At 42.9% G+C, this 15354-nt stretch overlaps 1 protein-coding gene across 4 annotated transcripts in view; it reads right to left on the reverse strand.

Annotated features, from left to right (window-relative positions):
* Window positions 1-2860: 2860 nt before the first annotated feature.
* large2 (LARGE xylosyl- and glucuronyltransferase 2) overlaps window positions 2861-15354 on the reverse strand; it is a 119315-nt gene continuing 106821 nt past the window's right edge. For 3 of the 4 annotated variants that reach the window (XM_005457380.4, XM_005457381.4, XM_025907436.1), the window contains 10 exons: window positions 13904-14075; window positions 12460-12564; window positions 12165-12277; window positions 11600-11725; window positions 11363-11518; window positions 10098-10261; window positions 9733-10011; window positions 8745-8891; window positions 8452-8647; window positions 6625-6822 (listed from right to left, as the gene is read on the reverse strand). In XM_005457380.4, coding sequence (XP_005457437.1) covers window positions 6625-6822; window positions 8452-8647; window positions 8745-8891; window positions 9733-10011; window positions 10098-10261; window positions 11363-11518; window positions 11600-11725; window positions 12165-12277; window positions 12460-12564; window positions 13904-14075 — 1656 coding nt within the window. Of the gene's footprint in view, window positions 6823-8451; window positions 8648-8744; window positions 8892-9732; window positions 10012-10097; window positions 10262-11362; window positions 11519-11599; window positions 11726-12164; window positions 12278-12459; window positions 12565-13903; window positions 14076-15354 lie in introns of all 4 variants that reach the window. The other variant, XM_025907450.1, reaches the window with a different exon arrangement.

Below are 15354 nucleotides of genomic sequence, written 5' to 3' on the forward strand. Positions count from 1 at the left end.
AGTAGTCAGAATGATCAAAGTGAATCATATTCAGTTCTTCCAAGTGATCTCTACTTATTACAAATGGGATACAAACCCTGATTTCCTGTTGACATTCTAAAAGCACAGCAGCAATAAAAGATCTGTCCTGTGGAATTTGTGCTTCTTTGCTGTTGTGTAAAATAGATTTCAGTACAGAAGTGTTTGCACACGTCTCCACCCTATATAATCCCTCTGATGCATACGGGATGCCATCAAAGAAGCTCTGCCCAAGTCTTCAAGGAATGTCACAGATAACTTTAATGCAGTGATTTTACTGAAAAGCTTTAAAATAACTGCAGCAAAAAAGAAACAAGCATGAAAGGTACTTTGAGGTCTCCAATAAGTTCTTGTACAGCATGTCTTACACTCACATATGGGCTTGGTTGGCCTACATGCAGGGAGGCTGACTAAGAACTGATAAGCTGTTACTAAGAACACTGGAGGCATGAAGTGGATGTTCTCCTGCTGTGAAATGGGAGCTTGGGCGTGGGTCATACTACGTCTAAGGCTACGTCCACACTAAAACACAACGTTTTCTCTCCGTTTTGGCCTCCCGTCCACACTGAGACGGCGCTTTCCTCAAGGAAAAACGCAGCGTTTTGAAAACGCTCTCGAAAACACATACATTTGCAAACAGAGCTGTCCCATCGCAGTGTGGACACACGAAAACACAGCCTTTCTAAAACGATGGCGCATTTTAGTCATGTGATGCGGTCATGTGACTAATTAAACAAAGATGGCGGAGGGCATTATACAGCAGTTGTTTTGATTGCTCTCAATTTTGACAGCCCTAAAAAAGAATTTTATCAGTTTGTACATGCTCCAGACAGCTTTTCTTCAAATTCTTTAATTCTCACTCGCTTTTGCGCATGCGCAGGACTGGAACGTAAGCATTTTCATCTGTTTCAATGTGGACGCACAACTCTGTGAAAATGACTGAAAACGCTAGTGTGGACGCAGAGAGTTTTCAGATGAAAACGCAGTTTTCAAATCTATCCTGGCTAGTGTGGACGTAGCCTTAATGTGACATGTGCTAATCATGAGATGAAGACCTGCTCGGCATTTGACGATGGAACGCAGAGAAGCAGACAGGGTTTTAATAGTTTTGCAATTTTCATTAGTTTTTATTTTTATTTCGTTTTGGCTTCAGATTTTCAATTTTATATTAGTTTTAATTAGTTTTTACCAATTGTTTGCTAGTTTAGTTTAGTTTTTATTTTTTGGAAAATCCTTAGTTTCAGTTTAGTTTTGATTAGTTTCAGTTATAGTTTTAGTTGTGTTTGCAATAAAGTGTAACAAAATCCCAGTTTCATCATATCAGTCATTCTCTTCTGCTTATCCTTGGGTATGTTGCTATTCCAGCTACCATACCCTGCACCCTGCACAGGTCACCTGTCTGTCGCAGGGCTAACACGCAGAGACAGACAACTCACATTCCCACCTATGGGTTCTTTAAATAAATAAATAAAGGCCGATGAACAACCGTTGATACCAGGCAACTATAAAATGTATATCTTGGCCCCAATGAGACTATTAACTCTTGCAGCACCGGGTGTTAAGGCAATTGACTCACACAGTTATGTAGATATCCCAGTCCTGTTGTCTCGGGATGCATCACGCTGCCTTGCCTGGTGTTAGCTTCTGTTTCTGGGGATGAGGGTTGGGCGTGCTCCCTTACCTTCTCCAGGTAAGCTAGGTTAGCCTTCTTGTGTGAGCTTTTCAAGTGCACTTTAAGGTTTGTGGCATTTTTTTCCTTTTAGAAATGTCCCTCATAATTTGTCTCGTTCCACTACAAGACACTTGCTTTATCCAAAACACAGTCATATTCAAAGTAATCCCAAATTGGACTCTGGCGCTTTCTCCAGACTTTTCCTGACATGATTCTGCGCGTGGACGGAGCAGCGACACAGACGACTCGACTAACGTACTGCCACCTGCTGGCATAATGAGACACAGCAAGAAAAAAACCTGGAAACTAAACTTCTTTTTCACCCTTGACTATTGTATGACACGCACACATCAACGAAAACTAAACACATTTTTGCAATAAATTCAGTTAATTTTAGTTAGTTTTGTGAACACTCATTACAGTTTTAGTTAGTTTTCCTTCTTTTGTTTTTATTTTTATTTCCGTTAACGAAAATGTTTTTTCACTTCTAGTTTTCGTTATTTCGTTAGTTTTCGTTAACGATAATAACCTTGGAAGCAGAAGGGTATACTACACGTATGTAACTATACGTATTTCCATGTTATGCTACATTTTACTATATTTTGGATGTACTTGTAAAAACTTAAATGCCCCGGGGCACAGTGCAGCCCACTCTTTGCCTCATACTCAGAATATTCTGCATTGTCGGCATTTCTGGCTTTACACACACACACATATACATATATGAATGAAAACATAAATGCTTTTCTAAATGTTTATTCATTTGCTTTTCTACTCTCTCAACCCAATTTGTTAAGAAATGATTCACTTCTGAACAAACTGCAGGCAAAGTTCTGTATCCAATTACTGTATTGTAATTTGCATTAAAAGGGATGAGAGCCATCAGGGGACCTATTCATCCAAAACAATTTGGTTTGTATTTTGGAATTTTCACTAGGCCAATTACACACATGGAAGATTCAGCCGGCTTAAAACCACTGACCTTGGCAAATATTCTGAATTCCTGGAGATCCCAAGACATCCTTGGATCCGAATGCTGCTGCGTTTGTTCATTTAATGCTACTTTAGAGAGCTTGAGGAGTATTTGCATTCTCACCCCACGCAGAGCGGAGTTGTGTTTGTCAAGAATGCTGAAAAACTAAATACAGACCAAGTGATAAAAAGGGCAAATTTATTTAAAGCACTTACATAGAAAAATATGATCGATTTGAGTCAACAATAATAAATAGAGCGCCTGACTATCCCCAGGCCCTGTCGGTACAACAGTACAATCAATATCCAGTTTCACAATACAGCAAAGGCACTAGCATTTACCACAATCAACAACACGGCAATAGAGGTGGTGTGGGTGGGAGCGGGCAGGGAGCAGGGCTCTTCACGGCACCGTCTGCGCTCAGTCCTCGTCAAACGGCCGTCACACACACCGTCGCTCGTGACCCACCTCCCATGTTTGCCGTATTTGCAGTGGAAATTACACGAGATCTGCTTTTAGTCTTCTCTGCTTGCTTCCCCTCCCTCTAAATGCAGGTAGAGATGAAAATTTGTAGAGAGAATGCTCAAAAACAAAACTACAGCGCGATGCTGCTACAAGCGATAACGCTGCATCCTGGTGCTTGTTTTTGTTCTCCTGTGCTACAGGGAAGGATGCAAACATCGTGATCAACCTGCGGGCAGCTCCAACATAACGTTAAACACGGATGCTTCTGAGCATAACCGACCAAAGCGTTCAAATAACCAAAAACTAAACCAAAGCAATCGGACGTATCCATCATGTCCAATGCTACATGTCATAACAACATGACAAATTTATTTCATCATATTTTACTGATTGGAAATGTTGGACAGAGCATCATTAAAAACAAACAGAAAATGAATAAAGTCCAACTGAAATAAATATCTTTCTGCAGCACACGGATCAGTTCTGGAAACTCCAAGAGAAGCTTTCTGGATTGACGGCCGTTGGATGTTTACATAGACTGTATATAAAGATGGCGGATGCTCCTCCTTCCTATTATACAAAAGTAAAAAGCCAAAGCGGCTGCATAACAGTGACAGGGGAGCCGGTTCTCCTGCATGAGTTATATATGAGGGCACAACCTTTGAACTTCATGTAGCTGGCAACAGATATTTGGACGCTCGCTGTACTCTTGTGATTTTAAAGAAAACTGATTTGTAACCAAGTTATTCAGTTTGACACACGTCAGATATTTTGACTAGATTGGTTGTGCTCTTAGCTTGGTATCAAGATCTGAACTGGGTGCAGGGTTAGCGTGCCCACTGCAAAGACTAACAAACCACCGGCACAAGATGTCCGCACTGATTTCCACGTGATGACATCCTCAACCTGACAACTTTTCCCAAACCCACACTTTAAGACTGAACGGACATCGTCGCTTGAGAAAATCGGATTTCTTATTATCTTCCTTATTAAAGCTTTTTTTTAAATATTCAGTCACACTGTATTTAATTCTTGATGCTGCACTTAAATCTTGCATGGTTCTGTTATCATTTACACACCATCTGTTTTAATAAATCACTGGGTGTAGAAGAGTTTTTAGAAGGCGTGTATGATATGTTTTTGTAAAGCACTTTGTAAAAAAATACTTTTCTAAATGTAACTAAGCAAACTAAATAAATGTGCATCGGTGGAAAAAAAAATAACCATCTGGACTTTATGAAGCCTCAACGTACGGAAGCTCTTTTGTGCCAGTAACAGAAAAAACAAAGACAAGGAGTTAAAAACTTTCACTTACAAAAAAAAGCCTTCTGTGTCAGACTTTGACCTGTAACTTTGTTTGGTTGATGTAAACAGCCTTACAAACAAATGTGACAACAAATATTGCTGGACAGGAAGTTTACTGCGACTGCGCTTGACATCCAGTGACCTCATGCTCTGATTTCACTACGTCATTAATTAGTCTCCAGTGGCACAGGCCTGCAGGCTCGTCGGTTAAGGAGGAATGAGTATTCCCCAACTGGTTGGCGAGTGCTTGTTGGTGGGTGACTGCTGTCCCTCGGTGAAGTTAATCACAAAGAGTGCTGCACTGAAAACTACCCTGTCATTTCTTTGGCTGCTAGAAGATTGCCATGGTCACCTGTAGTTTATATAGAAGACTAGTCTGCAAACACTCACTAACTAATCGTTTTGCAGTGAAACTATCAGGTTTCCGGTTGACCTGAAACGGAGAACGTCAGCCGTCAGAGTAAAAGTTGTGCATTTCATTGAAAAAACTTTTACTTTGAAGTTTCTCTTGGTATCTCGGGTTTGCGTCACACTCCTGATAGTTTTACTATCACTCAGTGGTTTGTTGGGGAGCGTTTGCAACTTGCCATTTCACAAAAAAAAAACTACGGGTGACCGCGTTAACTAAAGCAATCACAAGGTTGTCAGTGCAGGATGCAGTTCTCCAACTGCACCACCCCTCACCAACGTTATTCCTGTGAGAGTGGAGGTTGCCAGGTTTACTGATATCATGTAACAGGCTATGACACAAAGTTGGGAACACTACGCTACTTTTTTACTCTTTTCTTTTCTCTGTCAGTAAACATTCAAGCACATCCTGTGAGTTAGCCGGTCAGCTGTTTCATTTTAAATAGCTTCAAATCCCATGTAAAATTAGCTTGGCAAAATATTCAATTTGGCAAAGAGAAGAGGACACAGAAGCTTCTTTTTCCTGTGATAATTCAACGTCACCTCCTGATTAGAAGACTCGATCCGCATCGAAATAATCTGACAACAAGCTGTAGAAATCCTTCAGATTCTAGTCTGCAAGTTGGAATAACAATAAACTGAACTTTGGCTGCAGAAACATTTCAGCTGGACTTTACAAAAACAGCAGCACAGTGGGTAAAACAGTACAGTAGATGGCACGTACAATCCAGTGATTCAGACACGTTATAAATGTAATGGCACAAAAAATAAGCTCGTGCCCGTCGCCGCGCTTTTATTTCAAAGCCAACACCTTCATTTCATCACTCACGATTATGTGTCAGCATTGGTCCCAATTGGTAATGACACATCTCATCAATAATTTTCTGTTTCCAAGGGAGGAATAATGGGAGAAAAATGTAGATTTTTCCAACATGACAAGAATGTGTTGTGCAACTCTTTACATGCAAGACAGAAGCAAGCGTGACACTGAAGACGAGCTGTAAGCGTGTTGAAGACGTGCCCAGTGATGCAGCTGGATCGCTCTCTCCGTCTCTCTCACACACACACACACACACACACACACACACACAGCACATCCCTGAAGCCCACAGAAGAAACTTAAATCGTTTGACCAGGACACTATGGATTTCTTTATAAGAGGTCAGAAAATATAGAAACAAAAAAAAAACTGATTCTTGTGTAAAGCCATAATCAAAACATTGTAAATGCAAATGTTCACTATCATTGGTTCAGATTTGCACTGAAGAAAAAAAAAAAAAAATTAAATATCTCAGTAAATATCAGGAAAGTGATAAGGCTTAAATCTCCAGTTCGACGTGCCTCCCAAATATAGTTCCTAATGTCGGAAGTTTTTCCCCAGGTGCAAAATATCCAAATATCCGTGGAGATCGACTGGCTCACTGTGTGTCTTCTTGAAAAAAGCCCTGATTGTCAGAACAAATTGTAAGAATATGGTTGTTGTTTCCTCGCCTTAAAGCTAGTCCCATCAGTTTCCACTCTCGTCTATTGTCCCCTTCGGCCGTGTCAGAGTCCCGCGTTAAAAATCCGCAGCTGTGCTGTCCTGTTTTGGTTTTCGTCTCTGCGTCCGGTCCTCAGTCACTCTGAGTTGCAGTCGACTGGAGAATTAATGCACAGGAGCCCGGGGATGCTCAAAAGGGCTGTAAAGCTTATATCCACACTCTGTAACGATGCACTCCCCTCCAGCGTCAGTACGCGTCGGAGCTCACGGGGCTGACAGAGCTGCTCTTGACAAGTCTACTTTCTAGATGTTTCTCTGGGCAGTGAGGTACTTGAGAGCTGCAGAGCCATACTTCCTGGACAGATCCTGGTGGAACTCATCCTTCAGGGTGTTCAGACAGTTGCGGTAGCTGGAGCTGGAGCGAAATTTAGAGATGTCGAAGCTGGGAGCGTGGGGCATGTGGATCATGAAAGCATTCGGCAGGACCATCAAGTCATACTCCTGAAAAGAAGAAAGAGATGATACATGGAGAAGATTATCTCTGGACAGTATGAAAACATGTAGGAGAAGCTGGGCAGGCTTCTGTCCTTTTAAATGGCTTTCAGCCTCCAGTCACAGTTTGGGTAGGTTTATCAAAACAGGATGGGTCGGGTTAAAGAATATTAATTTTACGCTACAGCCACGCGAGGGAAAAGCCAAAAATGATGACCAAAATTATCGTGAGTGTGTACACTGAACTGAACCAGGTCTGCAACAAGAAGGTGATAAAATGGCAATAACCTGGAGTTCATCTGTTATCAGCTTGAAATTTAATGGGGTCAGGCTGGCAATTACATGCAATCACTTTGTGATAATATGGCAATTAACTGTGATCAATTGGTAAAAAAATGCAAATCTTTCCCATTACACGGAAATTCATATTAAATCTCATCTAAACACACATTGCTCCACAATAGTGGCGTTGCTATGGTGAATGGATACGGACAATGCTTCATTTTAGATTTAGGCTCCATACTGCATCATGGTTAGATGGCTGCTGGAACACTGGGATGCATAAACTATACGTTATCTCCTACCCGGAGCATGGTTTTGGTTCTGCTGGAAGTCTTTTTCCTGTCAAAAGAGACTTCCTCCTTCCCACTGTCACCAAGTGCCTGCTCATAGGGGCTCACTGGGGTACTCTCTCTAATATGGTAGGGCTGTTGCCTTATTTTAAAAAAAGCACATGAATGTTGCTGTGAAGCTGCTCAATTATTACTTTACAGTAAAGGTATACAATGATTTGTGTGACACTGAGTAAAACAAGTATCTGAGATCCTACAGCCCAGCCAGACTCCCACATACTGACTGTGGGCTCATGTGACACACAGATTACAACTGCAATTAAATTTAATTACATTATACATTATGCGTATGAGGCACACAGACCAAAGAAGCTTGATGAGAAGGCGATTAATCAGAAATGGAAGAAATGTAAAACGACCATCACTCGCCCCTCTGTCTGGAGCTCCACGTGAGCTCTTGCCTCATGGGCTGAAGATGATCATGAAAAAGATGGTGGCTCAGCCCAAAGCTACATGGGAGGAACGTGTTAATGATCTGAAGTTTGCTGGGAACACAGACACCAAGAACACCACAACTGGTACCCCACAGTGGACTGATATCTAGCAGCGCTTGCAAGGTCCTCCTGTTCCAGGAGGCACATGACTTAGGTTTACCAGTAAAAATCCAAATGATTCAGAAAAGGCTTGGGAGAAAGTTGTGTGGTCATATGAAACCAAAATCAAGTTCTTTAGCATCAACTCGATGTGCCACGTTTGGAGAAAGAGAAAGTCAAGCATGGAAACATTATGCTTTTCTGCTAAGGACGGGACAACTTCACGGCGTGGAGGAGCCAAAGGATGGAGTCAGGTACCATAAAACCCGTGAGGAGATGCTACTTGCCTCAGTCACAACACTCAAGCTGGGTCGTGGCGGGAGCTGAAATCTGAGTTAGCAAGCGATCGGCAAGAAACACGAAAGGATTTACTTAAATCAGTTTATAACTGATTACTATCCCACACCCCACCCTGTCGTTCTTCCCCTGCCTGCCATCTTTGACCAGATTATTGTGTACATGAGCACGTTTACCTGTGCATCCAGCTCCATGATATGGGACACCTTGTTCCAGCCAAAGCCCACAAAGCGCTGGTCGTACTCGGGACATTCTCTTCTCACCACAACGTACGGCTCAAAGTCTGGCTCCCACTCCACTTTATAGGGCGTGGTGGCCGTTCGCCATTTGGCATAGTTGGTAGGCGCGTGACCCTTTGGCCACACATGATACCTGTGACAGGCAGGAAGAAGGAGACATTGCCAGTTAAATAATCCTCCAATCATCATCGACTGATCAGAAAAGTTAATTTTGGGTCGTAATTAGAAACCTGAAGGTGTAGAGAGTCCCCATGTCCAGCATGGAGAGCAGCTCGGCTTTGGATTTGGGGAAGGACAGACGGTAACGAAGGGTCTCGAAAGCTGGAACCACCAGAGCCTTCTTTGTGTGAGCCATGTCCATTTGCACCACAGACTTTCTGCAGCAGCAAACAGGAAGTGAGAGGGAGCTAAAGCAGCACGTATCTACCAACAGGCATGACTAAAACCTCGAAAACAGGATTGCAGTCTGAAAGTTCAAAGTAAAACATCCAGAAATACCATGGATAATGAATAACGAATGATTTCTTTGGTTCTTGGTTAGGAAAACTACTCCAAAAGGATTTTATGCAGGACTCATGACTCACGTCTAATGCTGGGCTCAGACTACACAGCACTTTGTGATCAGTGCGTCTCCCATTAGGCCGATATAATCGAGTCAAAAACCCTCGCAATGAATTAGCAAAGAGACAGAAAAACTAGACCGAATCATGGCAGGAATATCCTGGTGGAAAGGAGGGAAACATTATCTCTTCTTTGTCCAGGTTTAAACATTGGTAGAGCTATGCTACACTAGTGGTCCCCAACCCCCGGGCCACCGACCGTACTGGTTTTATTTTTATCCGCGACACCTTAAAGGCCGGTCCGTGAAAATATTGTCGGACATAAACCGGTCCGTGGCGCAAAAAAGGTTGGGGGGCCGCTGTGCTAGACAAAGATTAAACTTGCATCTCAAGTCAAGTGTTTCTGGGTGAACGGGACCGTTCCCTGACAATAAATCCATTTTCACAGTGCCTGTTTCTCTCAGTTTGTCTCTACGCACAGCAGAGAGTCAAGGTGTAGGCTCCAGAGTTCATTAATCTATTTTATTTTAGTCAGTGACAAGTGGTAATGGTTTCCAAATTAACAGTTATAACACAACATTTATATGAAACACTCTTCTAAAAAAACAAAAAAACAAGCCATGAAAATGTTTCCTTACAGCAGGACAGTCAGACTTACCTGAGGTAATCATAGAGACCGTACATCGGCAGGAAGTCCACGTCAGTCAGGAACACGTAGGGTGTGTTGGCATTCTTCAGGGCCACGTTCCTCACCAGGTTGACCGGGTAGAACTGGCCCTCCTTGTAGACAATGTGGTAACCCACGTTCTTGCGGTTCTTGAGGACCTCGGAGGCCTGGGCGTAACGCAGGAACTGCTGAGCCTCAGCGTCAGACATGTAGAGAGCTAGGCTGATGGGGCCTTCCCAGTGCTTACAGATGGCCTCCAGCATCTGCAGCCTGTCGGAGGCACACACGGTCATTTCACACATTTTAAAGCACACAGAGCCAAGCCAGGAGACGATTACAGTACACGGGTTCAGTACCTGTCCATGGAAAGCTGGGCCACCAGAGTGATGTCAGTGTTGTCCTCAGTGGGCGTGTAGTCATACTGAAGGAAATACAGGTGAACTCGGTGCACTGTCAGTCGCTCTCGGCGGAAGTCGTAACACTGATCGTCCTCGTCCAGCTCCTCCAGAGCCTTTTGTAGCTGAGCAAAAGTACACACAGTTACAACAATTAAAAATCATTTTCAATTTCCTTTATCTTCAAACCCAGCGGTCCCCAACCCCCGGGCCAACGACCGGTGCCGGTCTGCGAGTCGTTTGTCGTTAAGGCTCGGGTGTGAAATTTATGGTTTTTATCGTTATTTTTTAAATCATTTTTAATCAGTTTTAACATTAAATCGGTTTCCCTTTTTGTTTCTGTCTATCATAGCTCTGTTTCTTTCCCAAACACCCTCCAAAAAAAACAAAACAAAAGAAGATAAAAACATACTGCAAACAAGATTTGTCCTGCAGATTAATCTCTTAAGAATCTACTGGAAAAAGAGACACGTACACGTGTTTAGCTGACAGGTAACATAATATATATTTAACAAATTAACTTCAAGTTTTATTTAAAAAATGTCAAAATCCTTTTACAGCTGTGGGGCAGAAACCCAAACTGATGACATTTTAGATCACAGGTCAGATACTTTAGGCCAGCGGTCCCCAACCCCTGGGCCTCGGACCGGTACCGGTCCGTGAGTCGTTTGGTACCGGGCCGCGAGACTTGAGGCTCAGGTGTGAAATGTATGGTTTTCAGGGTTTTTATCGGTTTTCAGCGTTATTTTGTTATCGTTTTTATCGTTAACTCGGTTTTCCTGGGTCTTTTCACGTGTGTTATGAATAAATCTTCTTTTTTTCGGTACCGGCACTAGTTTTATTTTGTTGTATTTATCCGCAACACCTTATTGCCGGTCCGTGAAAATATTGTCGGGCATAAACCGGTCCGTGGCGCAAAAAAGGTTGGGGACCGCTGCTTTAGGCAACAGTGGAAACCACAGCGCTGCCCCCGTACAATATTACTCAGCAAAGGCCACAAAGGTAAGTAGAGACAGATCAGCTGACCTCAGCTCGGCACGACCCTGAACTGGACGAGCAGTTAAGAAAACGCGTGGATGTTATTGTTTCCTGCCTGACACAGTCTGAGTGATGTTTTAATTATTTTCCCATAATGTTAAATGATTACTCTCAGATGTTTGCTACTGTCACAAATATTGCCTGTGTGTGTGTGTGTGTGTGTGTGTGTGTGTGTGTGTGTCGCTAACCTTGATGCTCTCTGGACTGGCCTGCGTCGGGCAGCCGAACAGTTCCCGTCTCAGCAGGTTTCCATCATACTCCAAGAAGGTCAGGTAGAGGTTCCTGAAGAACTCCACGTGTTTGTTTTTGACGCGGAGCTTCTTAGGAGAGTTCCAGTGGATCACCTGAAACCACAACAAGTTTCTGTTACTCAGCCTGCCGGCTGCCTGTGGCAGTAAACAACCTGATGGTGCGAGCTGGCGTACCTTGAGGTCAGACACCTCGGTGTAGCACTGCTCGGAGCGCGTGTGATCAGACAGCTGAACGTTCCAGAAGCAGGGGAGCTGGTGCACCAGGACTGGGTTCTGCTTTATGAAGGCGTTGAATATGTCCTGCACACAGACAACACACAGCTTTATCAAGAGCCTCGATCCTTTTACCACTATGATTACTTTGTGGACTCTTGTGGACATGCATAGATCAGAGCTGCTGATGTTTGTGATGATGTAAACAGGATCAAATTTGTGAAAGCACCACTCATCGTGGCCTCAGGGTCTCATTCTGCAGCCCTGCTCTCCAAGGCATCAAAAGAACAAAAAAGGGTCTTTAAAAAATTCAATAAAGCTCAACAAACACAAGACTGTAAAAACACCAACAGCTCGTCAGTGCCAGGATGATGCCAAGCACTGACGAGCTGTATACGTGGGCGCCGAGGCGACGGAGTCACAATCAAAGGACTCCTCACCCAGAATCAGTTACAGTGAAGGCCACAGACGGATGACGGTAACAGTGTGTAATGAGTTGACAATCCTGTTTGGAGGTATCCCTAACCTGATCAGCGAGTGATGTACTGAGCATGCTCATAAGTTCCCTCTCTGCCGTCAGCCTCCACATCTGCTCCCAACCGATTCGCCGCAGTCTCTCCAAGTACAGAAGAATGACGCCTGAAACCACGAAGCAGGACACTGGTTAACAATGTGACATTAACTTAAAACGTTCACTTTGGGCTAAACATTCACTCCTCAAACACTGATTCTTTGTGCTATTAAGAATGAGACGACATCAGGTTCTGTGCTGTTTGGAGCAAACCTGCCAGCTTCAGAGATTCGTCCATAAACCCGTTTACCTGTGTTGAAGCCTCTTCCCAGCGCAGGCCACGGTTTGTGGTTTTTCCATAAGTTGCCCAAGTACCAGTCACTCTGATTCTCCACCAGACCAATCACCTGCTTATCTGTGAACAAAACGACCATCAGCTGAAGAGCAAACATTTCAGGAAACATTCTTCTTTTTCAACAGGTTTTTCCCCTCAACAGTTCACAAACATAATAAACATAAATGAGCAACAATTTTCACAGTAACCAACTGCTTTTTTTCATCATTGGTTCAGCTAGTTTTAAAAAAATAAAAAATTCTTATTTGATAGCTGATATCGAGGCTTCACATACTAAGACGCCAGTCACTCTGCTGGCAGTGTCTGCCCGCTAATGCACCTAAACCCACAGATACATCCGTACGTCTGTGGTCTGCTTGAGGAGATTTTCAGTTAACAGTAACTTACTGATGGTTGTCACTACGTGTGATGGCACACAGCAGTTATGAAAATAAAAACAGCATGGATTTCCACATTTTATTCACAGTAGAACACCGAAAACAAAAAGTTTAAATTGAGATATTTTATTATTTCATGAAAAAAATTGCTCATTTTGAAATTGATGGAACATTTTGTAACTAATGTGCCATCCAGAAACGCAAAGACGCTGCCACACGTGAACATGATCCGGAAACACTGAAGTCTCCTGCGGCCCACAGTTTACTTAAAAAGGACTGTGGCAAAGTGAAAAGTTCTTTGGTCATATGAAGTGAAGCGGTTCTTATACTGTAGTGCTTTTCTACTCTGAGCACTCACAACTCTTTATACAACGTGCCTCATTTACCCAAGCACTCTTTTCTTTATAAGTGCTTTCTATCTAACATTCAGACACATTAATACTTCGATGGATGGATCAAAGAGCAACTTGGGCTAAGACGGGGACCCAACCACCAACCTTGCAATTAACAGATAACCTGCGCTACCTCCTGAGCTACAGCCACACCACATAGTCACCACATCCTCCGGACCAAAGAGGAAATCGATCAGCTGGCTTGTTATCAGCACTCAGTTCAAAAGCCCGGATCTTCAATTGTAGGGTGGTGCTGTTGTTACATAGAGACCGAATGCTACAGTGCGGTAAACATGTCCTGCTGCCATAAAATTCAAAATGGGCTAACATTTTTCTAAAACAAATGGTACACTGCCTCATTCTAAATGTGGTATAACTTGCCATGTAAATAAAATATGGCTTTAGGACATTTGCAAATTGTTGGGTTCTGTCTTTATTTATATTTTACGCACCATTCTAAGTTTTGGAATTTCACAAATTTCTCATTTATAGTTTGACATTTATGTGTGTGTCAGCACCCGCTGACCTTTTGGAGTTGAGCACGCAATGTTTTTGCTCCTGAGTTTGTTTTCACAGATCTGATTTTCACTCATAGCACCTCTGTAATAATGTCAGGTTTGAGGATCTCACCAGTAAACTTCCTAAAAATGCCCCAGAGTTCAGCGATGTCCGTAGCGAAGGTGATGTCTGTGTCCAGGACGATGACCTTCGACAGGTCAGAGGGCAAAGCTTTGGTTAGCGTCAGCTTCATCAAGCCGTAAATACCTGAGTAGTGTTTGTTGGGTATCCACGACACTTCAGACTGAAACGAGAAAAAACACAAAAATGCAAGAATAACTCTTAAAGCTGTTACAGCTCTGAGCTGTTCATTATGTATGAGCGCAGTTCCAGTACGTGGGTTAAGACAAAGCCATATAAGGACATTCTGACAAAGCCTCAATTTGTTGGGTTTTTTTCCAGTATCTGCTAAGAGACTCTTTTAATTAATTCTCCTGATTCTGAGTAATTGTATCTGCATAAGTGAATCATCTGCAAATATAATCGGCTTAGAGTCTTGGCTGTTTTCCCTGTTTTAGTGTGAGTTAATGGAAGCTGAAGAGAGAGGCTGCAGGTCGAGGCTTCTGACAGCACAAAGGACTCATTGTTTAGCACTAAGACTGTGAGGGAGAGGAGAATGTGATGATGTGATGGGGGTGATGCAGGTTGGAAACACAAACAAATTCAGGCTTGTTCCCTCCATCCCCGCCACTCTGAGAGAACAGTCATGATGTTAAAATAAATCGTTTGGCGTTTCTGTGCTCAAGCGTCACTTGACTTTTTGAACTTAATAAGCTGTTGTTTCTGTCGAGTGAAAGCTCCTGTGGTGATTGTTGTCTTTAAACTTCAAGGAGCTGGATGTGCGGCTCAGAATCACCGAGCAGAAGTCTTAACTCAGTGACACTTAATCTGAAGCCCATGGGTCAGATCCAGCAAGGATCACTTTTCAAGGCAGTTTAGTAAGATATGCACAGATCGACATAAGAGTGTGTCAGAGTCTTGAGCCATCCCACATTTCTTTATATTTTGCAAGGAAAATGAGAAACACTGATTTATTTAAGCATGTGCAACACTGCCTGAACTCTCTTAGGAAAAGGTTCTTGTCATTTCTTTAAACGGTCGCTTCAAGAAGAAAACACTTCTTTGGACAATTTGACTGTTTTTTGTCCCGTTCTCAGTCTAGATGGTCCCACACTGCTTGGACTGATGGAGTTCCACTTTAGAGCCTCACTGTTGGACATCTTTACTGTCATCTGATATTTGGGGTTTTCTCTGTATTATTGTGGGGTTATCTTAAAACGTAACATGCCTTTGGGCAACTATTGCTGTGTGAGGCAGTGGGTCAGGCAGTTTATGTATCAATCCTGCAATTCATCCCAGGACTGAAGGGGGCAGCATACACCAATACAATTACATATACTATTGTTCTACTCTATACCTGAAGGAGGAGGCGGACACCAACAACCACTGGAAACAGCACACATGCCAATGTAAAAAAAGTAGACGTGAAAGATCAAACGTGAAAATCGCACGTTACCATTTCG

This window comes from Oreochromis niloticus, linkage group LG1 (assembly GCF_001858045.2).
Source record: "Oreochromis niloticus isolate F11D_XX linkage group LG1, O_niloticus_UMD_NMBU, whole genome shotgun sequence".
NCBI lineage: Eukaryota > Metazoa > Chordata > Actinopteri > Cichliformes > Cichlidae > Oreochromis > Oreochromis niloticus.